Source organism: Triticum aestivum, chromosome 6B, assembly GCF_018294505.1.
Source record: "Triticum aestivum cultivar Chinese Spring chromosome 6B, IWGSC CS RefSeq v2.1, whole genome shotgun sequence".
Taxonomy (NCBI): Eukaryota; Viridiplantae; Streptophyta; class Magnoliopsida; order Poales; family Poaceae; genus Triticum; species Triticum aestivum.
The window spans coordinates 623,654,965-623,682,922 of record NC_057810.1 but is presented as its reverse complement, the minus strand read 5'-3'; the positions used below and the strand labels follow the sequence as shown (position 1 = coordinate 623,682,922).

General features: G+C 46.5%; 1 protein-coding gene and 2 pseudogenes across 1 annotated transcript in view; 1 reads left to right on the top strand and 2 right to left on the bottom strand.

Annotated features, from left to right (window-relative positions):
* The window catches only part of LOC123139481 (uncharacterized), a 6,865-nt gene extending 2,515 nt beyond the window's left edge, over positions 1-4,350 (top strand). The window contains exon 2 of the mRNA XM_044559275.1: positions 3,815-4,350. Coding sequence (XP_044415210.1) covers positions 3,815-4,350 — 536 coding nt within the window. The remainder of the gene's footprint in view (positions 1-3,814) is intronic.
* A 5,129-nt stretch (positions 4,351-9,479) lies between these two features.
* Positions 9,480-27,570, bottom strand: LOC123139480 (ethylene-responsive transcription factor ERF109-like; annotated as a pseudogene).
* On the bottom strand, positions 12,207-26,720 carry LOC123134587 (allene oxide synthase 1, chloroplastic-like; annotated as a pseudogene).
* Positions 27,571-27,958: the final 388 nt, after the last annotated feature.

Genomic DNA, 27,958 nt, shown 5'->3' with positions numbered 1-27,958 from the left:
GGCCTCCTCCGGCGAGCGCCGCCGCCCCGCCTCAGCTCCGCCGCCCGGCGCCGCCCCGCCGCTAGGCTTCCCCGACCCCGCCGGCGAGCTCCTCCGCCCCGTCCACCGCCTTCCGCCGCCGTTCGCAGCTCCCCGCCAGCGACCCCGTGCTCCAGCCCGGCCCGGCTCTGGATCTGGATCAGATCCACAAGGCCGCCATCCAAACGCGCCTCCGTCCATCCCGGATCCCTCCGTCCCGCACCACCCCGCCCATGTTTTCGCAGGGTATATTTCTGCGAAGTCCCCGAAATATTTGCTTTGTGTGCCTATGTTCATTGCATCATATCTCCTTGGCTCTAGCTCCATTTTGTGCGTGTAATATATCAAAATGTTCATCATGAGATGGTCTACATTTCATTCCATTGTGCCATGTTTGTTTGATTCCATCTTGATGCCTGAATCATCGTTGCAAGAGATATGATGTTAATCTGCTGAAACTGTTATAACTTGGTGATTTGTCATTTTTGTTGCATTTGATGTGTGCATCCTATGAGCATGAGTCCTACATGTGTTTTGAACTACATCATGCCATCTTTACAGGGGTGCCATCCATGTATTTTTGTGAGTCTTGTAGTGAGTGCATCAAGCTTGTTAAGTAGTGTACTTGCTGTTACTGTTTTGCTAGGCTGAATCTGTCATTTCGTGATGCTATGTAAACCTACTGCTATAAGTCATTCTATGCATAACCTGGAGATGTTCACTATGGATGTTTTGTTATACATGTCATTCTCTATCCATACATGCCCCTGGTTGCAATTATAGCCTACTGTAGATTGTTGTAATCTTGCTCTCAAGTTGATAAATAATGTTGCTATCAGCCTGTTAACATTAAGTTCAGTTGTGCCATGTGTTTTGCTAGTGATCCATGCACCCTATGAACTAGCTCTTGCCAGGCTTAGCTTCATAAACATGTCTTATTACTGTTGGTTGCCTTGTCATGCCATGTATTGCTCTGTGGTGAGCTGGACAAGCTCTCCAACATGCCTACTTATTGTTGTTCCTGCCATATTTGAATCTGTCATATCATTTGCCATGTTTGCATGGATGCTACCATGTTTTCTGTTAATCTTTGGAATTAGGTCAGTAAAGGACTTTTGTTCTATGCATTTAGTAGTATCATGCCATGCCTTAAGTTTCTATGATAAGTTCTTGTAGCATGTTGTTGATAGCTCTAAACATTGCAACCTGATGTTATTTCTGCTAAGTCTGAAGTTGTTATTGTTTGCAATCTTGTCATGTGTTTTTTAGCATGTTCTAGTGATTTCTGGAGATAACTCAGTGTTCATGTTTTGTCATGCTTTACTTGTACATCATGTCCATGCTTTTTTTTCATGTTAAGGTGTTGTAGCATATTGTTTTGATGCTTGCAATATGCCTAGTTGCTGTTTTGGACAGCTTGTCCTTTAAACTTATATAGAGTGTATGTGTTGAACCGTTGCTCCGTTTTGAGTGTGCTCTATATGAAACTTGCTTGATTTTGCATCTAGTTTCTTATTATCATGTTGCATCCTTGTTTTGAGGTGTTTGCTTGATGTTTGTATGCATTTTGCATCAATGCCATGTTTAACTTGTTTTGCTCATATCTTCTAGGCCGTAGCTCCGAATTAAATGAACTTTATATGTAACTTGACTAGAATTTCGTGTAGATCATCTTGTTCCATCTTAACTTGCTATTTAACAACTTGAACATAAGGTTATTCAGATCTGGACCAATTTCGAAATTTGCATATGAGGACTTACCGGAATTGTTATATGTTGTTTCCCGGCCTCATTTAAACTTGCCTTGATGTGTTGCTCTTGTATGCATCATCTCTTGCCATGAGTAGCTTCATGTAGCCTTGTCATGCATCATGCTTGGTTGTGCATCATGTCTTGTATATGTGTGGTGTGTTTACCATGTTGTGTGCTTCTCTCGACAGTTCCCGTTTCGTTGCGATCGTGAGGATTCGTTCGTCTACGCTTGGTTCGTCTTCATGGCTTCATCTTCTTCATGGACTCGTTCTTATTCCTAGCGGGATTTCAGGCAAGATGACCGCTACCCTGGATCTCACTATGATCATTGCTATGCTAGTTGCTTCGTTCTATCGCTTTGCTGCGCAACCTATCACTTGCTCTTCAAGCCTCCCAAACTGCCATGTCAGCCTCTAACCTTTTTCACCCTTCCTAGCAAACCGTTGCTTGGCTATGTTACCGTTTTTTCTCAGCCCCTCTTATAGCGTTGTTAGTTGCAGGTGAACAGGATTGCCCCATGGTGGACAGGATTTTGTTGGGATATCACAATATCTCTTATTTAATTAATGCATCTAGATACTTGGTAAAGGGTGGAAGACTCGGCCTTATGCTTGGTGTTTTGTTCCACTCTTGCCGCCCTAGTTTTCGTCATACCGGTGTTATGTTCCCGGATTTTGCATTCCTTACGTGGTTGGGTGATTTATGGGACCCCCTTGACAGTTCGCTTTGAATAAAACTCCTCCAGCAAGGCCCAACCTTGGTTTTACCATTTGCCTCACCTAGCCCTTTTTCCCTTGGGTTTCCGGAGCCCGAGGGTCATCTTTATTTACCCCCCCCCCCCCGGGCCAGTGCTCCTTCGAGTGTTGGTCCAAACTAGAGCACCGTGCGGGACCATTCCTTGGCAACTTGGATTACGTCGGTACATGTACGCTTAGCTTATCCGGTGTGCCCTGAGAACGAGATATGTGCAGCTCCTATCAGGATTTGTCGGCACAGCGGGTGGTCTTGCTGGTCTTGTTTTACCATTGTCGAAATGTCTTGTAAACCGGGATTCCGAGTCTGATCGGGTCTTCCTGGGAGAAGGTATATCCTTCGTTGATCGCGAGAGCTTATCATGGGCTAAGTTGGGACACTCCTGCAGGGTTTAAACTTTCGAAAGCCGTGCCTGCGGTTATGGGCAGATGGGAATTTGTTAATGTCCGGTTGTAGATAACTTGACACCAGATACGAATTAAAACGCATCAACCACGTGTGTAGCCGTGATGGTCTCTTCTCGGCGGAGTCCGGGAAGTGAACACGGTTTTGGGTTATGTTTGACGTAAGTAGGAGTTCAGGATCACTTCTTGATCATTGCTAGCTTCAGGACCGTTCCGCTTGCTCTCTTCTCACTCTTATTTGCGTATGTTAGCCACCATATATGCTTAGTCGCTGCTGCAGCCTCACCACTTTACCCCCTTCCTTTCCCTTTAAGCTTTGCTAGTCTTGATACCCATGGAAATGGGATTGCTGAGTCCTCGTGGCTCACAGATTACTACAACAACAGTTGCAGGTACAGGTTATGCGATGATCCTGACGCGAGAGCGATGCTTGCTTGCGTTGAGTTCTTCTTCTGCTTCTTCGATCAGGGGATAGGTTCTAGGTCGGCAGCCTGGGCTAGCAGGGTGGATGTCGTTTGAGTTTCTGTTTGTGTTTCATCCATAGTCGGATGATGCTCTTATGTATGATGATGTTGTATTCGTGTGGCATTGTATGTGTCTTGTATGTATCCCCATCTATTATGTAATGTTGATGTAATGATATCCAACTTGCAAAAGCATTTCAATATGCGATTCTATCCTTGGTGGGACCTTCGAGTCTCTTTAGGATAGTATCGCATATTGGGCCTGACAAAAGTTCAAGACAAAAGCCTTCCCTCTTTTTGAAGCTTTGGGAGAATTGCATGATGGTTAGTTATCAACTTCATTCATATACTCATGTCATTGTTTTATGTTTGTTTACTCTTCTAGTTTGAAATCTTATATATGATTGTCACTTTAACTTGTAGGCCAAACTGTAGAAGGGGCATATAACTTCACCTCTATCGAGTCATCACATTGCTCAACCCAATCACGTCTCGAGAATCTTGGAGGAGCTGGCAAGAATCAAGGAGAAACATCAGCTGATGGTGAGAATCTTGGAGGAGAAAGGGTGCAGATTGATGAAGATGTTGAGGAGGTGTACGTGCAAGAAAACATTGCTGTGGAGCCCCAGCAAACTCAACCAAATTTGGCTACTGCACCCTCAAGAAATGGAGAAGAGAAAGAACCAAAGAGAAGGAGGGGGGCAAATGGTGATGTGGCTGCAATGATGGAGAAGTACTTGGAAATAAGGACGAAGCAGGTGGAGGATGAGAGGAATAAGCCAAGGTTCGTGGATGAGTACTCTATCAAAAACTGCATTGATCTACTGAAAACAATGGACATCACACCTGAAGAAGAAGTCAAGGCTTTCCGAGTCTTCAAGATCCCTGAGAACCGAAAGATTTTCATGAGTGCCAGACCGGAGACTGCTCTTATGTGGCTGAGAGCTGAAATGGAATAACTCAGGTACTCCTATTTTCAATTAGTCCATGTTACTAAACTCCTTGCTAGCAATTTAGTCCATGTTATTGCTGCTGCTGCTGCAGTAAAGACATTATTTTCTGTGGAAATGGATAGTTGTTTTTAATATATTTATGAAGTTCTTTTGCAAACTATTAGACTGATTGGTTATAGGAATACTTTGCTTGAATAATACAACCTTTTTTCAAATGATTGCTTGATGTATCGACACAGGTTGACAAGTGCTTCTGTTGTAGCTAGTCTAGGCTGATTTTCTTGTGGTTGTAGTCATTGTCTATTTCTAAACTGCTATGATGCCTTGTCCCTAGAAAATAAAAATGGATGCTTTTAACATAGATCAGAGGATATAGATTGATTTACCTACTATTTATGTATGTTTTTCTCATTGTTTCCATTCCTGGAAATAAAACTGCCAAGTATTTCACTCTCAAACTAATTTTGGTTTTGAATGGTTTCAAAAAGCAGGAGTTCTAAGATTGCTCCAAAAGAAGGGCGAAGGTGCCGCGGCTTGGATCTATTTGTGTGTGCTTTTTAGTGGAAGGCTTCATATCTATTCTCTGGGGGTTTTCCATGTAATATTTGTAGAGAAACTAAACACTATTTCTGAAATGACTGACTGTAGCATGGAAGAATTTGGGAGGAACTGATAATTAAGCTCTTGTGGTCTATTCAACATATTATATATTATGTATGCTCCAAATTGCTATTATTTTTGTTAGTATTTGTGCCGTGTTCAAATCTTAGAATTGTTGTTATTGTTGGGATAATAAGTGTTTTAAACTGTCAGTGTTATTGTCACTTCAGTCTGCATCTGTGTCATTACTACATGAGAATTGTTGTTATCTATATGTACCACTTCTGTTTGCATCTCTGTCAATACTGTTGTCCCTGTGGTCCAGCGCCCTTGGGGACTAACCGAATGCATGAGAGTGGCGTGGATTGCATACTGGCAGGGATTTGGTCCCCAAGTGGTTTTGGTGTCAAGCGGGGATCACCCAATCCTCTAGAGGATTAAATCCACTAGAGGATTAATTCCGCTACAACCGAACAAGGCCTTAGGGTTTCCCCCAAACCCTAGGCGCATGGGCCCTAAGGGGGAAGGCGCCCAGCCCACTAAGGGGCTGGTCCCTCTCCACAAACAGCCCATAGGGCCCTCTGGGGCAGGTGGACCCTCCCGGTGGACCCCGGAACCCCTTCGGTGGTCCCGGTACAATACCGGTAACCCCCGAATTATTCCGGTGACCGTATGATGACTTCCCATATATAAATCTTTACCTCCGAACCGTTCTGGAACTCCTCGTGATGTCCGGGATCTCATCTGAGACTCCGAACAACATTCGGTAACCACATACAAACTTCCTTTATAACCCTAGCGTCATGGAACCTTAAGTGTGTAGACCGTACGGGTTCGGGAACCATGCAGACATGACCGAGACAACTCTCCGGCCAATAACCAACAGCGGGATCTGGATACCCATGTTGGCTCCCACATGTTCCACGATGATCTCATCTGATGAACTACGATGTCAAGGATTCAATCAATCCCGTATACAATTCCCTTTGTCTACCGGTATAGTACTTGCCCGAGATTTGATCGTCGGTATGCCGATACCTTGTTCAATCTCGTTACCGGCAAGTCTCTTTACACATTCCGTAACACATCATCCCGTGATCAACTCCTTGATCACATTGTGCACATTATGATGATGTCCTACCGAGTGGGCCCAGAGATACCTCTCCGTCACATGGAGTGACAAATCCCAGTCTCGATTCGTGCCAACCCAACAGACACTTTCGGAGATAGCCGTAGTGCACCTTTATAGCCACCCAGTTACGTTGTGACATTTGGTACACCCAAAGCATTCCTACGGTATCCGGGAGTTGCACAATCTTATGGTCTAAGGAAAAGATACTTGACATTTAGAAAAGCTTTAGCATACGAACTACACGATCTTGTGCTAGGCTTAGGATTGGGTCTTGTCCATCACATCATTCTCCTAATGATGTGATCCCGTTATCAATGACATCCAATGTCCATGGTTAGGAAACCATGACCATCTGTTGATCAACGAGCTAGTCAACTAGAGGCTCACTAGGGACATGTTGTGGTCTATGTATTCACAGATGTATTGCGGTTTCCGGTCAATACAATTATAGCATGAATAATAGACATTTATCATGAACAAGGAAATACAATAATAACCATTTTATTATTGCCTCTAGGGCATATTTCCAACATCGAATACCGGAGGAACGATTTGTGTGCTACCAAACATCACAACGTTAAAGGGTGATTATAAAGGTGCTCTAAAGTTGTCTCCAAATGTGTTTGTTGGATTGGCATAGATCAAGATTAGGATTTGTCACTCTGTGTTTCGGAGAGGTATCTCTGGGCCCTCTCGGTAATGCTCATCACTATAAGCCTTGCAAGCATTGTGACTAATGAATTAGGTACGGGATGAAGTATTATGGAACGAGTAAAGAGACTTTCCGGTAATGAGATTGAACTAGGTATGATGATACCGACGATCAAATCTTGGGCAAGTAACATACCGATGACAAAGGGAACAACGTATGTTGTTATGCTGTTTGAACGATAAAGATCTTCGTACAATATGTGGGAGACAATATGAACGTCCAGGTTCCACTATTGGTTATTGACCGTAGATGAGTCTCGGTCATGTCTACATAGCTCTTGAACCCGTAGGGTCCGCACGCTTAACGTTCGATGACGATATGTATTATGAGTTATGTGTTTTTGATGACCGAAGTTTGTCCGGAGTCCCGGATGAGATCACGGACATGACGAGGAGTCTCGAAATGGTCAAGACATAAATATTTATATATTGGACGGCTATATTCGGACACCAAAAGTGTTCTGGAGAAGTTTCGGATAAAACCGGAGTGCCGGAGGGTTACCGGAACCCCTGGGGGAACTAATGGGCCTCGATGGTCCTTAGTGGAGAGAGAGAGAGAGAGGGCGGCCAGGGAAGGCCACGCACCCCCTCCTCCTTGGGTCCGAATTGGACTAGGGAAGGAGGGCGGCACCCCCTTTTCTTCTCCCTCTCCCTCTCCTTCCTTCCTCCCTCTCCCTCTTCGTGGAATCCTACTAGGACTAGTAGTCCTAGTAGGACTACCCTTGTGGGGCGCGCCCTAGGAGGGCCGGCCAGCCTCCCCCTTGCTCCTTTATATATGGGGGCAGGGGGCACCCTCAAACACACAAGTTTCTCTCCCAACCGTGTGCGGTGCCCCCCCCCCTCCATAGTTACACACCTCGATCATACCATCGTAGTGCTTAGGCGAAGCCCTGCACCGGTAGCATCATCATCACCGTTGCCACGCCGTTGTGCTGACGGAACTCACCTTCGTCCTCAACTGGATCAAGAGCATGAGGGATGTCATCGAGCTGAAGGTGTGCTCAATGCGGAGGCGCCGTATGTTCGGTACTTGGATCACGAAGACGTTCGACTACATCAACCATGTTATTGAAACGCTTCCGCTTTCAGTCTACGAGGGTACGTGGACACACTCTCCCCTCTCGTTCTATGCATCACCTAGATAGATCTTTCATGATCGTAGGATTTTTGTTTTGAAATTACCGCGTTCCCCAACAACCCCCGCTTCTCAACTGCATGCCCAACCCCGGCCATAGGATGGTGATCGAAGGGCGTGCTAGTCATTCGTTTCTAAGATTAAAATACTAGTGTTTGCCAAATAGTGTTTGCGAAATATTATATGTGTACAGAGAAGGAATATTCAGATGCCAGGTATTTATAGGCTGTTAGATCAGGATATTAGAGTCGGACATCGGATAATTTGCAGTATTAAAGCATACACAGCAAGGTGCCTCAAACAACACTTATATGCCCAGGTGGATGGCCGGCCACTGACCGGTAAAAAAACACCCAGATGGATGTGTCATACCGGCCCTAAACGCCCGGGCTGCTTGACACCCCTCATATCCAGTCCAAATCACGGGCGAATATGGGGATGCCCAAGCGCCCGGCATGTCTGCCATGTCGGATCCATCCCATGCTGGCCCACCACGAACCGAGACATATTTGCTCCGTGGAGAAAACTCTAGCCACTCCATTCCGCTCTACCCCTAAGCTCCCATCCAGCAATCTCTGGCATGACGGGTAGTCGAACCGAGTCCACCATCACCCGATCTAGGGACTGGGACCTCATCCCAGTTGGGCCCGAAATGGAGATGATCGTTTGCATTGTGCTCCACCGCAATCGCGAGGAGAATGCCTGACAGCTGTCGGACTCGATCTGGTGGGAATCCATATAGCAATGGCGGAAGTGTTGCCCCTTCGTTGGCGCGCCGACTCAGAGGTCCTCCGAGGTCTGTCCGCTGAGGCTATGGCGCAGTGTGTCCGTCGTGCGAGGCAGAAAGCACATGAGGCTGTGGTGGACATCGGCGAGGAGAAGTCGCACTCTCCGGCATTAGTACGGGTGGGCGCCATCCCCTAGCCCCACAACCGCGTTGTCGTGGACGTGTCATGCTCCAACCACGATGGATACATCGTCCTCACATCGACCAGTGACATGCAGGCCACGGGCTCCGATGAGGAAGAGTAGAGCATGGGACACGATGATGCCTTGAGTGCAGTGAGTCGGTGTGTGTCCCATGTTCTACTCTATCTTGCTGACGCTCGCGCCAACACTCCAAGGGACACATCGGCCGCCTGACATGGACAGGGCGGAGCCGGATGAGCTCCGCTCATGATTATGCTTCACATTGCATGTAATTGTATGAATTTGGGGATTTGTAATTGAGGTATCCGGTTGTGGAAGGTGTGACCGATCACAAACTACGGACACGCCTGTCCGTGGGCGTTTGAGGGGCCGGATTTTGTGTATCGGGCCGTAGATGCTCTTAAGTGTCGATGATTCAAGGTATGAGTATATACGACTCAAAGTTGAAATGGATCAATTATGATGCATCAGGGTGTGGCTAAGTCTCAGTCAACTAAGACTTAATCAAGTCTAAGTCAAATAATAATCTATAAAAAAGAAAAAAGAAATCTAAAAATAAAAGTTTGCATGGATCTCAATGCAAGATCTCACGTGTATACTAAAATTTAACAGCACTGAATGCATTATTCATGGAGGTTCGTAACCGAGAAGTTGGTAGTACCATCCATCATCACAATCTCTATAACCCATCCCAGATCTCCTGCTCCCTCGCCACCGCCTTCCCGGCTCCGGCCGCTGCGGCACATATGCTGACAAGGATGCGTTTGACCCGCAGTTCTCATGAAGGCTCTCAGGCAAGTGCTGCTGATGCGGCTGCACAGTGGAGGAGCCAGATGCCGACGCTGATGCCCATGATGATGCGTCCGTGGTCGGGAACTTGAGCCTGGCTCGGTGGCTGCGGAACTCGAGAGCCGCGACATCGTAGGCACGCAACCTCAGCGGCGGTATTGAAGGTGCCGAGCCACTTGCGCATAGCGTGGTGCGGGTCGCGGAGATCCGCCGCCCATATGCTCCACGGCCTCCGAGGCATGCCCCTGAACTTGCTCCTTCTCCTCCTTCGCTTGATCTTCCCCACGCCGCCATCCTTTAGGCATTGTTTGGCACAAGAGGTTTTCAAGCCCCAAAGGGACCGGAGATTTTGGGAGATTAGGTGAATTCCTTCCCTTCCCCAATCCCCTACATGCCCTCCCATCCCCAGCCCTATTTTTCGAGTATTTAACAAAAAAAACTTCCACAATTCGTGGAACCGTGCCTACAAACTACCACTTTACAAATTTGTGCCGAAAACTATCATTTTCTCACTAATCCTTGACTAAAAACTACCAAGTCTGAAAAGAGTTCGATTCAACTCGTTTAAACGTGTTTCTGACTAATTGGGCCCACAATAAGCGGGCTAAAAAAGCAATCGGGTTCCTAGATTATTTTCAAATAGCATAAGCGGGCATGCAGCAGCGGCGGCCGCAAGTAGCAGCGACAGCGAGCGGCGGCATGCATCAACGATGGCTTAGCTTGGGCTGCGTCTGTGAGCTAACTAGCTTCGGCTAGCCGCGGTACACACGGGAGCTAGCTAGCTTTGGTTGTGTTCGTCCGTGGTGCGTGGAAGCTAGCTAGCTTCGCCCGCCAAAGGAGCAGCAGCGGAGGCAACAGTCGTTGCCCGCCCGAGAGCACCAGGAGCAAGGCGCGGCCGGCGCTAGAGCGCGGGCCTCGAGGCGCTGCTCGACGACGGCGGCCATGTCCACCACGGAGAGCGCCATGAACGAGCTCGGATGCGTGCTATGGCCGCCGCCAAACACGGCCGGCGTAAAGGGACTCGATTGCTTTTTTTCAAAATTAATAGGGATTTGATTGCTTTTTTGTGAAACTTACGGGAACTAGATTGCCTTTTTTTAGGAAGATATAGGAGGAGCAAGAAGATAGACAATGACGTGTGGGCCAACTCTGTCATAATCAAGTTTAAACGAGTCGAATTGGGCTCTTTTCAGACTTAGTAGTTTTTAGTCAAGGATTAGTAAGAAAATGGTAGTTTTTGACACAAATTTGTAAAGTAGTAGTTTGTAGGCACGGTTTCACGAATTGTGATAGTTTTTTGTTAAATACTCCTATTTTTCCCTTGCACATAAAATTGTTGTTTGGTCATAATTCCCTACACCCCCTCCCCTCCCATCCCAGCCCCCACACCCCCTTGCGTGTACACCAGAGTAAAAATGTGATTTTTATCACAACACCACAACAATTTTGTTCGACTGCACCATCATTTTGCACTACTTGAATCAAATAAAATGAGAATTATGTTACTCTTATCAGAATAATTCATACTGGCAGCAGTTCATCACAACAATTCATCATGGCACTAGTTCATAAAAATTGATCCACATTTGAGTGGCTGCAACACCCAAAATCATGTTACTCTTATCATTAGGCCGCCTTCATTTTACACTCTTGGGAGCATGCTTCTTTCTCGGCTGAAAAAAAATGATGGTGGTGTGACTGTGAGGGGACATACAAATCATACATCAAACATTCAAGGAGAACCATGAATATTTTAATATGGACATGTACAAAAAGAAGTACAAAAAACTACAATTACTTTCTTGCTGATTGCCAAACAGTATGGTCCAGTTTCTTCCTGTTATTTGCACTTTATTCAAGTATGCACACAAAGCATTCATTCACAAGAAAAACAAGTATGTTCTAAGCTAATCAGGAATAGAGGGGGTTGAAAAACTTTGCTGATGGCCATATGGTACCTGTAAAAAAAGACCATCTCATATCCAAAGACTGTCAGCTAGGCTCCTTCTCTGGACCAAAGCACCACAAGGCAGAAAAGTGCTTGTGTGACTGAAACAGAGGAAGAACAGCGTGCATGCAGTCAACTACCACAAGGCAGAAAATAACTTCCTGTTATTTGAACTTTATGGAGATTGAGTAAGAACAGATTCTGCACAAACAATGGGACTAACTGAATCGAGAGAGACACGGGATTCGTACCTTCAGGCTTCGCTTGCGGGCATCTTGCAAGAACTGGGAAGCGACCAAATTAGTGAGGAAAGGCAAGAACTCACAGGCTGAAACGAGAACGTGAAGAATGGATTAGAAAGAAACTATATTACTCCTTTCGTTCCAAAATAGATGACTCAACTTTATACTAACTTTATACTAAGGTTAGTACAAAGTTGAGTCATCTATTTTGAAACAAGAAAAAATCACTACGGGTCACCAAACTTGCACTGGCGTTAGTATCAGTCCCTGTGGTTACAAATGCCCGCAATACGGTCACCAAACTTACTCTAGAGGGTCATCTACGGTCCATTATACGATTTTCTATACGTATGTGCTGAGCTGGCCTTGGTCAACGGCTGCCAACTGTGTGTTGACTGCCACATGCGCTTGCTCGCTCGAATATGCAGGGAACCAGGGTTTTTTTGCAAAACCGGCAGTTATTAAAAGATCCCCTCCCCACGGCGCCGGCTGAGGATGGAGACGGCGCTGGCCGTGCGCACCCCCGCGGGCCGAGGAAGGAGACGACGGCGAGGTGGGGGAGAAGGCACCTCGTACCCGTAGTCGTGTCTCTGCACCACCATATCCCGCTTCGCGCTCGCGCGCCCGTACTGCATCGCCACCGGCGGCTTGATCCGCAGTGCCTCGTACACAGTCGACTTCACCAGCGGCATCTCGGCCAGCGCCTGCATAGTCACCTCGCCGACGTTGGCGCGCACGGCGGCGCACACCTCCATCGCGAGGCTGCCGGGCACCCGCAGCCCAGCCACTTCACCAGCGACGGGAACTGGACCTTTAGCTTCATGCCGCCGAAGGAGTTGAAGCAAATGGTGAAGAGGATGTTGTGCACCGTCTCCTCCCACGTGATGCCCAGCCGCTCGCCCTCGTCGATCACCGCCTTGCCCGCATCGCGGAAGAAGTCGGCGAGGCGGCCGTAGTCCTTCTTGATGAGTGCCGGCGGGAGGCGGAAGCTGTGGAGAAGGCCGTCCTCCACGAGGCCGGGCAGGCCGAGGCTGAGCAGGCGGGCTGCTGGAACAGAACCCACTTGGTGATCAGCTTGGGAGTTGGGCCCTTCGTCGCGGAGCGGCGAGTCGAAGGGGTCGCGGCCAAGGAGCGCCTGGCAAAGGAAGCCGAAGGCGGCGGCGTCGTTGTAGTTGTCGAAGTTGGCCTTGCTGACGCGGGCGAGCTTGTTCTCCATGCGGCCGAAGAGGCCGCCGTAGACCTCGCGGAACGTGGGGATCACATGCTGGCCGTGGTGGGTGAGGAGGTGGAAGAGGAGCAACTTGAGCGGCGCGTGGTTGGCCTCGGCGGGGTCGACGTAGGAGAGCACGCGGTAGGCGCCTGTGAGGTCGGTGGAGGGCATGAAGAGGTCGGTCATGTCGACCAAAGAGGTGTCGAAGAGGAGCGGGAAGAATGCGGCGTCAAAAGTTATAGGCTGAACTGGAAAAGCATGTTTGTAACAGAATATCTGTGCAAGGAAATTGAACAGTGCCATAGTCACATTGATAACACAAAGGATATATTTTTCAGTGATCTAACAAAATACTACATGTTTGTTACTGAACCAACAGAGGACAAGTTTGTGACTATGATTTGCCAAAATACAAGTTTGTCACTTAACCAATGAAAGACAAGCTTGTCACTATGATTTGCCATAGTACAAGTTTGTCACTGAACCAACAGAAGAGAAGCTACTTTACAAACAGACTGAAGATTCACTTATGTGATGAAGAGGGTCCTTTTGCAGCCTTGAAAGCTGCAAGGTTGAAAACATAGTGAGAGCTTGCCCTAGGTCCATTCCCATTAATCTTAAAGCCTACTGGAGCAATAATCACAGTCTGCTTCTTCTGTGCAACAGCAGGACCTTTTCCCTTTGGACCAGCAACAACATCACCTTTTGATTTTTTCCTTGGTGCTTAAACATGCTCCTACATCAGTACAAAATCTGCTGGTCATGTGGAACTAAATAAACAGGGAAGGGAAGCAAAGTATGTTGGTTATCTGAAATAAAAAAGACAGGGAAGTAAGCAAAAGATATGTTGGTTATGTGGAATTAGAGAACAGGGGCAAAAATAAGGAGAACTATTTGCTTGCTTTACAATATGTCAAACTACATTCAGTATGAAACATGACTACTCCAAAAACAGAGTTTCAGACTTAAAACTTTGTACTTTTTCTTTCTTCAGATTTTGACACTGACAGGGAACAAACAAACTAATGAAAATCACATCCTTCCTATCATTCACTTTTCACATCCTACACTTCTCACATCTCAAAACTCTAACGGGCGTCCTACTCATGGCATGATCGCTCAACCCAACGTATGCACAAAAATCAACTGACATCTACAAGAAAACACAGACTACTTTGAGCACCCTACTCATGGCGTCCCCTCCCCCAACCAAATCATGCCTGACCCTATCAAAAAACCCTATCTCGTGCGCCCTACTAGAACTATGAAACAGAGGTGGCACTCAAAAATCATGGGGCATGGGCATGGCCGCGTGGGTGGGCATGGGATTCACATCACGTACCTATTAGTCTTTGTAATGTGATTTATAAAATTATTGCTAAATCTCTGGCTAATAGACTTAAGACTCACCTTCCTGACTATATTGATCCTGCTCAACAGGCTTCCATACAAGGTAGGCATATCAGTGATAACATCATTATTGCTCAGTAAATTGCTCACTCTTTTTCTCTTAAATCTTGGAATCATAAAGCTTTCATGCTCAAGATTGATCTTGCTAAAGCTTTTGACCGTCTTGAGTGGAACTTCATAGTTTCTGCTTTGGCTCGTAAAGGACTGCATGGTCATTTCATAAATTTGGTTCATGCCTGCATCTCCTCACCTACTTTCTCTGTGCTTATTAATGGTCAACTCTCTCAAAAATTTAAAAACTACAGAGGTATTAGACAGGGCTGCCCTATGTCTCCTTATTTATTTGTTCTAGCTATCAATGAGCTATCCATTATGCTGAATGAGGCTTTGCAGGCCAATCATTTGTTTGGTATTTCTCTTGGACCAAATTACCCTTCTGTACATTCCTTACTGTTTGCAGACGATCTTCTTGTCTGTGGGCAGGCTACTTGTCAGGAGGCTCAGGTTATGGCCAACTTGATTAATCACTTCTGTAACATCTCTGGCCAAACTCCTAATTGGAGTAAATCAGCTATTTTTTCAGTTCTCATGTTCCTCAACAGGTAAGAGATGACATTAAAAGCATTTTTCCAGTAGCTAATCTGGATGACAACTTCACTCATTTAGGTCATCCTCTCATTCTTCCTGCTAACAATAGAGCAGCTGCTTACAACTTTGTCTTAGATAAATTTCTTAACAAGCTGCCTTCCTATAAAGCTAATATGCTTTCTCATGCTGCTAGATTGGAATTAATCCGTTCTGTTTTCTCGGCTATTTTAGTTTATTACATCTCCAATATTTCATTCTCAAAAAAGATGCTAAACTTACTGCAGTAATCAGAAACTTCTGGTGGACAGGTATTAGAGAAACAGATTCCAGGAAAAGTCTTTGCCTTCGTGCTTGGAAGGACATTTCAAATTCAAAAACAGAAGGAGGATTGGGTATCAGAAACTTGAAGGCAATTAATGAAAGTCTAATTCTAGCTGTGGCTTGGAGGTTAGCAATTAATCCTACTTCACATTTATATTTTGTACTCCGAGCCAAATATTTCCCTAATACAACTATTTGGAAAGCTACTCCAGCTCCTCCCAAGTCTGCTTTTTGGGCTGCTATTCTTAAAATGTTTCCCAAGATTAAAACTCATGCGTTCTACCAACTGACCCAGGGGAATATTTCTTTATGGAGCATGCCTTGGTGTACCAATTGGAATACTATTCATGACTACCTTATTCCTCAGCATTCTGCTTTTGTTTACCCCTCTTTAGTTAAAGATCTTTGGATGACAAAAGCTAGGTCTTGGAATCATCAGCTCATCCGCCAACTTTTTAGGGAACCTCTTGCTTCTCAAATCATTAATACCAATATTATTTAGGATGATAATGAAGATCTTCTTTGTTGGCCTTTAGCTCCCAATGGTAGCTGTTCTCCTAAACATGCTTATAAAATTTGTTTACAGGACATTCATGCTCATCCTAGAACAGCTCCTACTCAAGTCGCCACTGATTTAAAAAACTTTCTTAAAGTGATGTGGAAAAACAATTCCATGCTCCCTAAAATCAAAACTTTCGCTTGGCGTCTTCTTAGTAAAGCTCTGCCTACTGGTATGAGAGCAGGTAAATTTTCTAGTCATATTTCTCAAATTTGTTCTAGATGTGCGCATCACGAAGACGATTTCCATCTTTTTTTTCCTTTGTCACTTTGCTAGAGCTGCCTGGTTTGCGCACCTTTGTTTATTAGATCCGACACTCTGGTTCATAATCATGATTCTCTCCTTTCAGCCATTACTTCTTTTCTGAATTCTGGTCATCCTTTTGCTTCCATGCAAAATATTTTCAATTTCTTATGGTGCATTTGGAAAGCAAGGAATGAGCTCCTTTTTGAGCGCAGGAAAGTACACCCGAACAAGATTCACATCATGGCTGCAAATACAGACTGCGCGCTGCAGGCTGAGGCACTGGTGTCGGGACAAGTGTACAACAGTCTTTCAGACAGTTTGAATAATGAACAACATATACCTCTGCAGGGTACAACTATCAAGTCTGATCTCATCATTAAAGGGACTAAAATTTATTCTGATGCGGCCTTTCGATCTTCAAAAATTCTAGGTATTCTGAGGGGACAAGTTGGTACAGGTATTGGAATTTACTTTTCTATTTCCGTTGATCATGGTGAGCTTAATATTCAGATTCAGGCATCTGCCCCTGTAACCACAGATCCTACTCATGCAGAAGCCAAGGCTCTTTCTTGCGCTGCTCTTATTGCAAACAAATTGAATGTGCAGTAACCTACTTTTTTAACTGATTGTCTTCCTCTCGCTTCTGCTGCTGCTTCTATGACCATTTCCCACCCTGCTACTCCTTGGAATATCAGAAATGAATTAGCCTCTTTTAATAGCATTTATTCTATTCTAAATGCTCAGGTGTTCCACATTTCCAGGAATCTAAATGGAGTGGCTCACAATCTTGCACAACAGGTGTACCAGGCTTCAGATCAGCCACTGATGATTTGCTCTACAAGATCACATGACACAAACCTCTTGTTGGAAATATGCCCTAGAGGCAATAATAGAAGGATTATTATTATATTTCCTTGTTCATCATAATTGTCTTTTATTCATGCTATAATTGTATTATCCGGAAATCGTAATACACGTGTGAATACATAGACCACAATACGTCCCTAGTAAGCCTCTAGTTGACTAGCTCGTTGGTCAACAGATAGTCATGGTTTCCTGACTATGGACATTAGATGTCGTTGACAACGGGATCACATCATTAGGAGAATGATGTCATGGACAAGACCCATTCCTAAGCATAGCACAAGATCGTGTAGTTCGTTTTGCTAGAGCTTTTTCAATGTCAAGTATCTCTTCCTTAGACCATGAGATCGTGTAACTCCCGGATGCCGTAGGAGTGCTTTGGGTGTACCAAACGTCACAACATAACTGGGTGACTATAAAGGTGCACTACAGGAATCTCCGAAAGTGTCTGTTGGGTTGACACGGATCGAGACTGGGATTTGTCACTCCGTGTTACGGAGAGGTATCACTGGGCCCACTCGGTAGTGCATCATCAAAATGAGCTCAAAGTGACCAAGTGTCTGGTCATGGGATCATGCATTACGGTACGAGAAAAGTGACTTCCCGGTAACGAGACTGAACGAGGTATTGGAATACCGACGATCGAGTCTCGGGCAAGTAACATACCGTCTGACAAAGGGAATAGTATACGGGGTTGCTTGAACCCTAGACATCGTGGTTCATCCGATGAGATCATCGAGGAGTATGTGGGAGCCAACATGGGTATCCAGATCTCTCTGTTGGTTATTGACCGGAGAGCTGTCTCGGTCATGTCAGCATGTCTCCCGAACCCGTAGGGTCTACACACTTAAGGTTTGGTGACGCTAGGGTTGTATGAATATGAGTATGCAGCAAACCGAATGTTGTTCAGAGTCCCGGATGAGATCCCGGACGTCACGAGGAGTTCCGGAATGGTCCGGAGGTAAAGAAAACTATATAGGAAGTGCTGTTTCGGCCATCGGGAAAGTTTCGGGGTCACCCGGTATTGTACCGGGACCACCGGAAGGGTCCCGGGGGTCCACCGGGTGGGGCCACCTATCCCGTAGGGCCCCGTGGTCTGAAGTGGGAGGGGAACCAGCCCCTAGTGGGCTGGTGCGCCCCCCCTTGGGCCCCCCCTTGCTCCTAGGGTTGGAAACCCTAGGTGGGGGGCGCACCACTTGCCTTGGGGGGCACTCCACCCCCCCTGGTCGCCGCCCCCTTGGGAGATTGCATCTCCCAGGGCCGGCGCCCCCCCTGGGGGCCTATATAAAGGAGGGCAGGGGGAGGGCAGTGGCAACCCCAAAGTCTTGGCGCCTCCCTCCCCCTGCTACACCTCGTCCTCCTCCCGCGGCAGCTTGGCGAAGCCCTGCCGGAGTTCTGCTGCATCCACCATCATGCCGTCATGCTGCTGGATCATCATCAACCTCTCCTTCCCCCTTGCTGGATCAAGACGGAGGAGACGTCACGCTGACCGTACGTGTGTTGAACGCGGAGGTGCCGTCCGTTCGGCGCTAGGATCTCCGGTGATAGGATCACAACGAGAATGACTACTTCAACCCCATTCTTTTGAATGCTTCCACTCGCGATCTACAAAGTGGTATGTAGATGCATCTCTCCTTTCACTCGTTGCTTAGATGAACTCATAGATGGATCTTGGTGAAACCATAGGAAAATTTTTATTTTCTGCAACGTTCCCCAACAGTGGCATCATGAGCTAGGTCTATGCGTAGTTCTCTATTGCACGAGTAGAACACAATTTTGTTCATTGTTGAGGAAATCGTTAACTGGTAGCTGCTCGGCTGGCCAGCGAGTAGGGGATTAATAGGCTAATCGTCAAGTTAATCGGCCATTTAATCAATTAATTGGACGATTTATCGGTTTATCGGCTACTCGACGACCCTATGAGTAGGGATTAATCGGCAAGTTAACTCGTTAATCGGATGAATTCTTGAACAGGGATTTTGTTGTGGGCGTAGATCTTGTCAACTTGCTTGCCGCTACTAGTCTTTTCTTGCTTCAGCGGTATTGTGGGATGAAGCGGCCCAGACCGACCTTACACGTACGCTTACGTGAGACAGGTTCTACCGACTGACATGCACTAGTTGCATAAGGTGGCTAGCGGGTGTCTGTCTCTCCTACTTTAGTTGGAGCGGATTAGATGAAAAATATCCTTATGAAGGGTAAATAGAAGTTGACAAAATCACGTTGTGGTTATTCGTTGGTAAGAAAACGTTCTTGCTAGAACCCAATTGCAGCCACGTAAAAGATGCAACAACAATTAGAGGACGTCTAACTTGTTTTTGCAGCAATTGTCATGTGATGTGATATGGCCAGAAGTTGTGATGAATGATGAATGATATATTGTGATGTATCAGATCATGTTCTTGTAATAGGAATCACGACTTGCATGTCGATGAGTATGACAACCGGCAGGAGCCATAGGAGTTGTCTTTATTTTTGTATGACCTGCGTGTCATTGAAGAACGCCATGTATATTACTTCACTTTATTGCTAAACGCGTTAGCCATAGAAGTAGAAGTAGTCATTGGCGTGACAACTTCATGAAGACACAATGATGGAGATCATGATGATGGAGATCATGGTGTCATGCCGGTGACGAAGATGATCATGGAGCCTCGAAGATGGAGATCGAAGGAGCTATATGATATTGGCCATATCATGTCACTACTTTATATAATTGCATCTGATGTTTATTATGTTTTATGCATCTTGTTTACTTAGAACAGCGGTAGTAAATAAGATGATCCCTTATAATAATTTCAAGAAAGTGTTCCCCCTAACTGTGCACCGTTGCTAAAGTTCGTCGTTTCGAAGCACCACGTGATGATCGGGTGTGATAGATCCTTACGTTCACATACAACGGGTGTAAGACAGATTTACACATGCAGAACACTTAGGGTTAACTTGACGAGCCTAGCATGTATAGACATGGCCTCGGAACACATAGACCGAAAGGTCGAACATGAGTCATATGGAAGATACGATCAACATGGAGATGTTCACCGATGATGACTAGTCCGTCTCACGTGATGATCGGACACGGCCTAGTCGACTCAGATCGTGTAACACTTAGATGACTAGAGGGATGTCTAATCTGAGTGGGAGTTCATTAAATAATTTGATTAGATGAACTTAATTATCATGAACTTAGTCTAAAACTTTTGCAAAAATATGTCTTGTAGATCAAACGGCCAACGCTCATGTCAACATGAACTTCAACGCGTTCCTAGAGAAAACCAACCTGAAAGATGATGGCAGCAACTATTCGGACTGGGTCCGGAACCTGAGGATCATCCTCATAGCAGCCAAGAAAGATTATGTCCTAGATGCACCGCTAGGTGAAGCACCCATCCCAGAGAACCAAGACGTTATGAACACTTGGCAATCACGTGCTGATGATTACTCCCTCGTTCAGTGCGGCATGCTTTACAGCTTAGAACCGGGGCTCCAAAAGTGTTTTGAGAAACACGGAGCATATGAGATGTTCGAGGAGCTGAAAATGGTTTTCCAAGCTCATGCCCGGGTCGAGAGATATGAAGTCTCCGACAAGTTCTATAGTTGTAAGATGGAGGAAAACGGTTCTGTCAGTGAGCACATACTCAAAATTTCTAGGTTGCGCAACCGCCTGTCCCAGCTGGAGATCAACCTCCCGGACGAGGCGGTCATTGACAGAATCCTTCAGTCGCTCCCACCGAGCTACAAGAGCTTTGTGTTGAACTACAATATGCAGGGGATGGTGAAGACCATTCCTAAAGTATTCTCAATGCTGAAGTCAGCAGAGGTTGAAATCAAGAAAGAACATCAAGTGTTAATGGTCAATAAGACCACTAAGTTCAAGAAGGGCAAGGGTAAGAAGAACTTCAAGAAGGACGGCGAAGATGTTGCCGCGCCCGGTAAGCCAGTTGCCGGGAAGAAGTCAAAGAATGGACCCAAGCCTGAGACTGAGTGCTTTTATTGCAAGGGGAAGGGTGACTGGAAGCGGAACTGCCCCAAATACTTAGTGGACAAGAAGGCCGGCAACACTAAAGGTATTTTTGATATACATGTAATTGATGTGTACCTTACCAGTACTCGTAGTAACTCCTGGGTATTTGATACCGGTGCCATTGCTCATATTTGTAACTCACAACAGGAGCTGCGGGATAAGCGGAGACTGGCGAAGGACGAGGTGATGATGCGCGTCGGGAATGGTTCCGAGGTCGATGTGATTGTCGTCGGCACGCTACCTCTACATTTACCTACGGCATTAGTTTTAAACCTCAATAATTGTTATTTAGTGCCATGTTTGAGCATGAACATTGTATCTGGATCTCGTTTGATGCGAGATGGCTACTCATTTAAATCCGAGAATAATGGTTGTTCTATTTATATGAGAGATATGTTTTATGGTCATGCCCCGATGGTCAATGGTTTATTTTTAATGAATCTCGAACGTAATGTTACACATATTCATAGTGTGAATACCAAAAGATGTAAAGTTGATAACGATAGTCCCACATACTTGTGGCACTGCCGTCTTGGTCACATAGGTGTCAAGCGCATGAAGAACTCCATACTGATGGACTTTTAGAGTCTCTCGATTATGAATCATTTGACACGTGCGAACCATGCCTCATGGGTAAAATGACCAAGACTCCGTTCTCCGGAATAATGGAGCGAGAAACCAACTTATTGGAAATCATACATACAGATGTGTGCGGTCCAATGAGCATTGAGGCTCGCGGAGGATATCATTATGTTCTCACTCTCACTGATGACTTGAGTAGATATGGGTATGTCTACTTGATGAAACGCAAGTCTGAGACCTTTGAAAAGTTCAAGGAATTTCAGAATTAGGTAGAGAATCAACGTGACCGAAAGATAAAGTTCCTACGATCAGATCGTGGAGGAGAATATTTAAGTCACGAATTTGGTACACACTTAAGGAAATGTGGAATCGTTTCACAACTCACGCCGCCTGGAACACCTTAGCGTAACGGTGTGTCCGAACGTCGTAATCGCACTCTATTGGATATGGTGCGATCTATGATGTCTATTACCGATTTACAACTATCATTTTAGGGATACGCTCTAGAGACAGCTACATTCACTTTAAATAGGGCACTGTCTAAATCCGTTGAGACGACACCGTATGAATTATGGTTTGGAAAAAAACCTAAGCTGACGTTTCTAAAAGTTTGGGGATGCGATGCTTATGTCAAGAAACTTCAACCTGAAAAGCTTGAACCCAAGTCGGAAAAATACGTCTTCATAGGATACCCTAAGGAAATCATTGGGTATACCTTCTATTTAAGATCCGAGGGCAAGATCTTTGTTGCCAAGAATGGATCCTTTCTGGAAAAAGAGTTTCTCTCGAAAGGAGTAAGTGGGAGGAAAGTAGAACTCAATGAAGTACTACCTCTTGAACCGGAAAGCAGTGCAGCTCAGGAAAACGTTCATGTGGTGCCTACACTGACTTGAGAGGAAATTAATGATGATGATCAAGGTACTTCTGATCAAGTTGCTACTGAACTTCATAGGTCCACAAGGACACGTTCCACACCAGAGTGGTATGGCAACCCTGTCCTGGAAATCATGTTGTTAGACAACGGTGAACCTTCGAACTATGAAGAAGCGATGGTGGGCCCAGATTCCAACAAATGGCTAGAAGCCATGCAATCCGAGATAGAATCCATGTATGAAAACAAAGTATGGACTTTGACAGACTTGCCCGATGATCGGCGAGCGATAGAAAATAAATGGATCTTTAAGAAGAAGATGGACGCGGATGGTAATATTACCATCTATAAAGCTCGACTTGTCGCTAAGGGTTATCGACAAGTTCAAGGGGTTGACTACGATGAGACTTTCTCTCCCGTAGCGAAGCTGAAGTCCGTCCGAATCATGTTAGCAATTGCCGCATACTATGATTATGAGATATGGCAGATGGACGTCAAAACGGCATTCCTTAACGGGCATCTTAAGGAAGAACTATATATGATGCAGCCGAAGGGTTTTGTCGATCCTAAGAATGCTAACAAAGTATGCAAGCTCTAGCGATCCATTTATGGGCTGGTGCAAGCATCTCGGAGTTGGAACATTCGCTTTGATGAGATGATCAAAGCGTTTGGGTTTATGCAGACTTATGGAGAAGCCTGCATTTACAAGAAAGTGAGTGGGAGCTCTGTAGCATTTCTCATACTATATGTAGATGACATACTTTTGATGGGAAATGATATAGAACTTTTGGACGGCATTAAGGCCTACTTGAATAAGTGTTTTTCAATGAAGGACCTTGGAGAAGCTGCTTACATATTAGGCATCAAGATCTATAGGGATAGATCGAGATGCCTCATAGGTCTTTCACAAAGCACATACCTTGATAAGATTTTGAAGAAGTTCAAAATGCATCAGTCCAAAAGGGGTTCTTGCCTGTATTGCAAGGTGTGAGATTGAGCTCGGCTCAATGCCCGACCACGGCAAAAGATAAAGAAGAGATGAGTGTCATCCCCTATGCTTCAGCCATAGGATCTATTATGTATGCCATGTTGTGTACCAGACCAGATGTAAACCTTGCCGTAAGATTGGTAGGAAGGTACCAAAGTAATCCCGGCAAGGAACACTGGACAGCGGTCAAGAATATCCTAAAGTACCTGAAAAAGATAAAGGACATGTTTCTCGTTTATGGAGGTGACGAAGAGCTCGTCGTAAAGGGTTACGTCGACGCTAGCTTCGACACAGATCTGGATGACTCTAAGTCACAAACCGGATACGTGTATATGTTGAATGGTGGAGCAGTAAGCTGGTGCAGCTGCAAGCAGAGCATCGTGGCGGGATCTACAGGTGAAGCGGAGTACATGGCAGCCTCGGAGGCAGCGCATGAAGCAATTTGGGTAAAGGAGTTCATCACCGACCTAGGAGTCATACCCAATGCGTCGGGGCCGATCAAACTCTTCTGTGATAACACTGGAGCTATTGCCCTTGCCAAGGAGTCCAGGTTTCACAAGAAGACCAGGCACATCAAGCGTCGCTTCAACTCCATCCGTGAAAATGTTCAAGATGGAGACATAGATATTTGCAAAGTACATACGGATCTGAATGTCGCAGATCCGTTGACTAAACCTCTCTCGCGAGCAAAACATGATCAACACCAGAACTCTATGGGTGTTCGATTCATCACAATGTAACTAGATTATTGACTCTAGTGCAAGTGAGAGAGTGTTGGAAATATGCCCTAGAGGCAATAATAAAAGGATTATTATTATATTTCCTTGTTCATGATAATTGTCTTTTATTCATGCTATAATTGTATTATCTGGAAATCGTAATACACGTGTGAATACATAGACCACAATACGTCCCTAGTAAGCCTCTAGTTGACTACAGATAGTCATGGTTTCCTGACTATGGACATTAGATGTCGTTGACAACGGGATCACATCATTAGGAGAATGATGTGATGGACAAGACCCATTCCTAAGCATAGCACAAGATCATGTAATTCGTTTTGCTAGAGCTTTTTCAATGTCAAGTATCTCTTCCTTAGACCATGAGATCGTGTAACTCCCGGATGTCGTAGGAGTGCTTTGGGTGTACCAAACGTCACAACGTAACTGGGTGACTATAAAGGTGCACTACAGGTATCTCCAAAAGTGTCTGTTGGGTTGACACGGATCGAGACTGGGATTTGTCACTTCGTGTTACGGAGAGGTATCACTGGGCCCACTCGGTAGTGCATCATCAAAATGAGCTCAAAGTGACCAAGTGTCTGGTCACGGGATCATGCATTACGGTACGAGTAAAGTGACTTGCCGGTAACGAGACTGAACGAGGTATTGGGATACCGACGATTGAGTCTCGGGCAAGTAACATACCGTCTGACAAAGGGAATAGTATACGGGGTTGCTTGAACCCTAGACATCGTGGTTCATCCGATGAGATCATCGAGGAGTATGTGGGAGCCAACATGGGTATCCAGATCCCGCTGTTGGTTATTGACCGGAGAGCTGTCTCGGTCATGTCTGCATGTCTCCCGAACCCGTAGGGTCTACACACTTAAGGTTTGGTGACGCTAGGGTTGTATGAATATGAGTATGCAGCAAATCGAATGTTGTTCGGAGTCCCGGATGAGATCCCGGACGTCACGAGGAGTTCCGGAATGGTACGGAGGTAAAGAAAACTATATAGGAAGTGCTGTTTCGGCCATCGGGAAAGTTTTGGGGTCACCCGGTATTGTACCGGGACCACCGGAAGGGTCCCGGGGGTCCACTGGGTGGGGCCACCTATCCCGGAGAGCCCCGTGGGCTGAAGTGGGAGGGGAACCAGCCCCTAGTGGGCTGGTGCGCCCCCCCCCCCCTGGCCCCCCCTGCGCCTAGGGTTGGAAACCCTAGGTGGGGGGCGCACCACTTGCCTTGGGGGGCACTCCACCCCCCCTGGCCGCCGCCCCCTTGGGAGATTGCATCTCCCAAGGCCGACGCCCCCCTGGGGGCCTATATAAAGGAGGGCAGGGGGAGGGCAGCCGCAACCCCAAAGTCTTGGCGCTTCCCTCCCCCTGCTACACCTCGTCCTCCTCCCGCAGCAGCTTGGCGAAGCCCTGCCGGAGTTCTGCTGCATCCACCACCACGCCGTTGTGCTGCTGGATCATCATCAACCTCTCCTTCCCCCTTGCTGGATCAAGACGGAGGAGATGTCACGCTGACCGTACGTGTGTTGAACGCGGAGGTGCCGTCCATTCGGCGCTAGGATCTCCGGTGATAGGATCACGACGAGAACGACTACTTCAACCCCGTTCTTTTGAACGCTTCCGCTCGCGATCTACAAAGTGGTATGTAGATGCATGTCTCCTTTCACTTGTTGCTTAGATGAACTCATAGATGGATCTTGGTGAAACCGTAGGAAAAATTTTATTTTCTGCAACGTTCCCCAACACCTCTGTCCTGTTGCGGCTGCTCTAGCTCAATTCTCTGGCACAGGCTTCCAACTACACAAAGTGTATTGCTACTAAAAACAGCACTCAAAGCAAAGGTCCTCCTGCCTGCAAGAACTTTGGTGTTACCACAAGCATATGACAACACATCTCTACCGGCGTTGGTGGTCTTTTCTTTAAGCTGCAGTTCATCTGTTTGATTAGTTTTCAACCTATCTTTGCTTCTCCATTGCAGCCTCTTTTTCAGGCTCTGTCTCTTATTCTTCAGTCTGTTGCCCCTATAACTTGTAATAACCCCATAAGCTGTCAATGGAAATTTGGGCACCTTTCATGTGCCTTGCTCTGTTCAAAAAAAACATCACATACCTCCTTTCATGGCTTCAATCAGAACACGGATTCGTTGCATCGATCATGAGCTGCGGCGGCTGCAAACAGCGGCGGCGACGGCGATGGCAAAGAGGACCGGGAAAGAGCGCCACCACGCGGGGGTCCATGGCCACGAAGGGGCCCTGGGGCATGTTGAGGCGCACCACCGTGGAGCAGTGCCCGCAGTCGCTGGCCTGTAGAGGTACTCGAGCCGGTCCTTGAGCTCGCCCAGCTGCGGCGGGCCGTGCTCGCCCGACACCTTCCGCAGCGGCAGCCGACACTTCCGCGACAGCACCTCGTGCCAGTCCATCGCGGACGCGGACGCCCGAGTCTGCCGCCCACGCTCAGCGCGAAGAAGAGCTGGTGGACCGCCGTCGCCATTTGCGTTTATCCGAGCGAGAGCTGCTACAGAGGGAAGTGCTACGGCTCGAGTACTTGAGCCAAGTCCACACGTCGGCTGCTGCTGCTTGTGGTATGTGCGGCGGGGTTTGGGGATCTTTTAATAACTGCCAGTTTTGCAAAACCCCCCCGGTTCCGTGCATATTCGAGCGAGCTAGCGCATGTGGCAGTCAACACACAGTTGGCAGCCGTTGACCAAGGCGAGCTCAGCGCGTACGTATAGAAAATCGTATAATGAACCGTAGATGACCCCTAGAGCAAGTTTGGTGACCGTATTGCAGGTATTTGTAACCGCAGGGACTAAAGTTAACGCCAGTGCATGTAAATGGACCTGTAGTGAATTTTTCTCTTTTGAAACGAAGAGAGTATATGCTTCCAAATATATGCTTTGTCTACCAATAATTTCATTTTTGAATTCCATCAGTATCTAAAATCCCTCCCGAAGCCCGCGGCGGAGTACCCTTCCCCCTCGCTGCTGGAGCCAGCCATCTCCTCGGCGTCGAAGTCGCAGCCGAGGCAGCTGTCCACGCCGACGCCACACCGAACGCACCCAGCAGCTGCAGCAGACGTCCCCGCGGCCGGAGTGGCAGCAAACGCCGGCGTTGAATCCCCACAACTCATACAATTACATGCAACGTGAAACATGTAACCCGACGTTTACAGCTGAGGAAGAGGAAGTTCTACTGCTCGGAGTTCGGGAGCTGGAACCCGCCGCTGCCGCCGCGCTCCAGCCTCGGCACCATGACGTGCACTCGTGCAGCTCAGCTGTGATGTACCGTACCTACGTGGTCAGGTCAGCGTCGCGAGAAAGTTTTGCTTCATGTGCTGTCTGGTTGACCTATTCTCAGTGATGTGTTTAAGGTGGTCTGATGCCGTGCCTTTTATAGTACTCCTGTGGTATAGAAAGTTCATCACCGCGCGCAAATTTTGAAGGACGAGCTTCTGGACACGTTCTTGTCGTGGGAACGGAGGTGCGGAAAACAGGAGAGCGAGTGTGGATATGCCTGGATGGATGATTAAGCAGATCCTCACTGCTAACGGCTGTTTACAACTGTTCACACATATTATGCTGTTAAGTTTTCCTTATTTAGCGAATGACCGTTTGACAATAGCTGGCGGTTTTGACCAAAATACAATGATGAACATAGTTTCCACAAACACCCAATATAATTAGTAAATAAAAAACCAAAAAAATATCAAAAAAATCCAACAATTCTAAA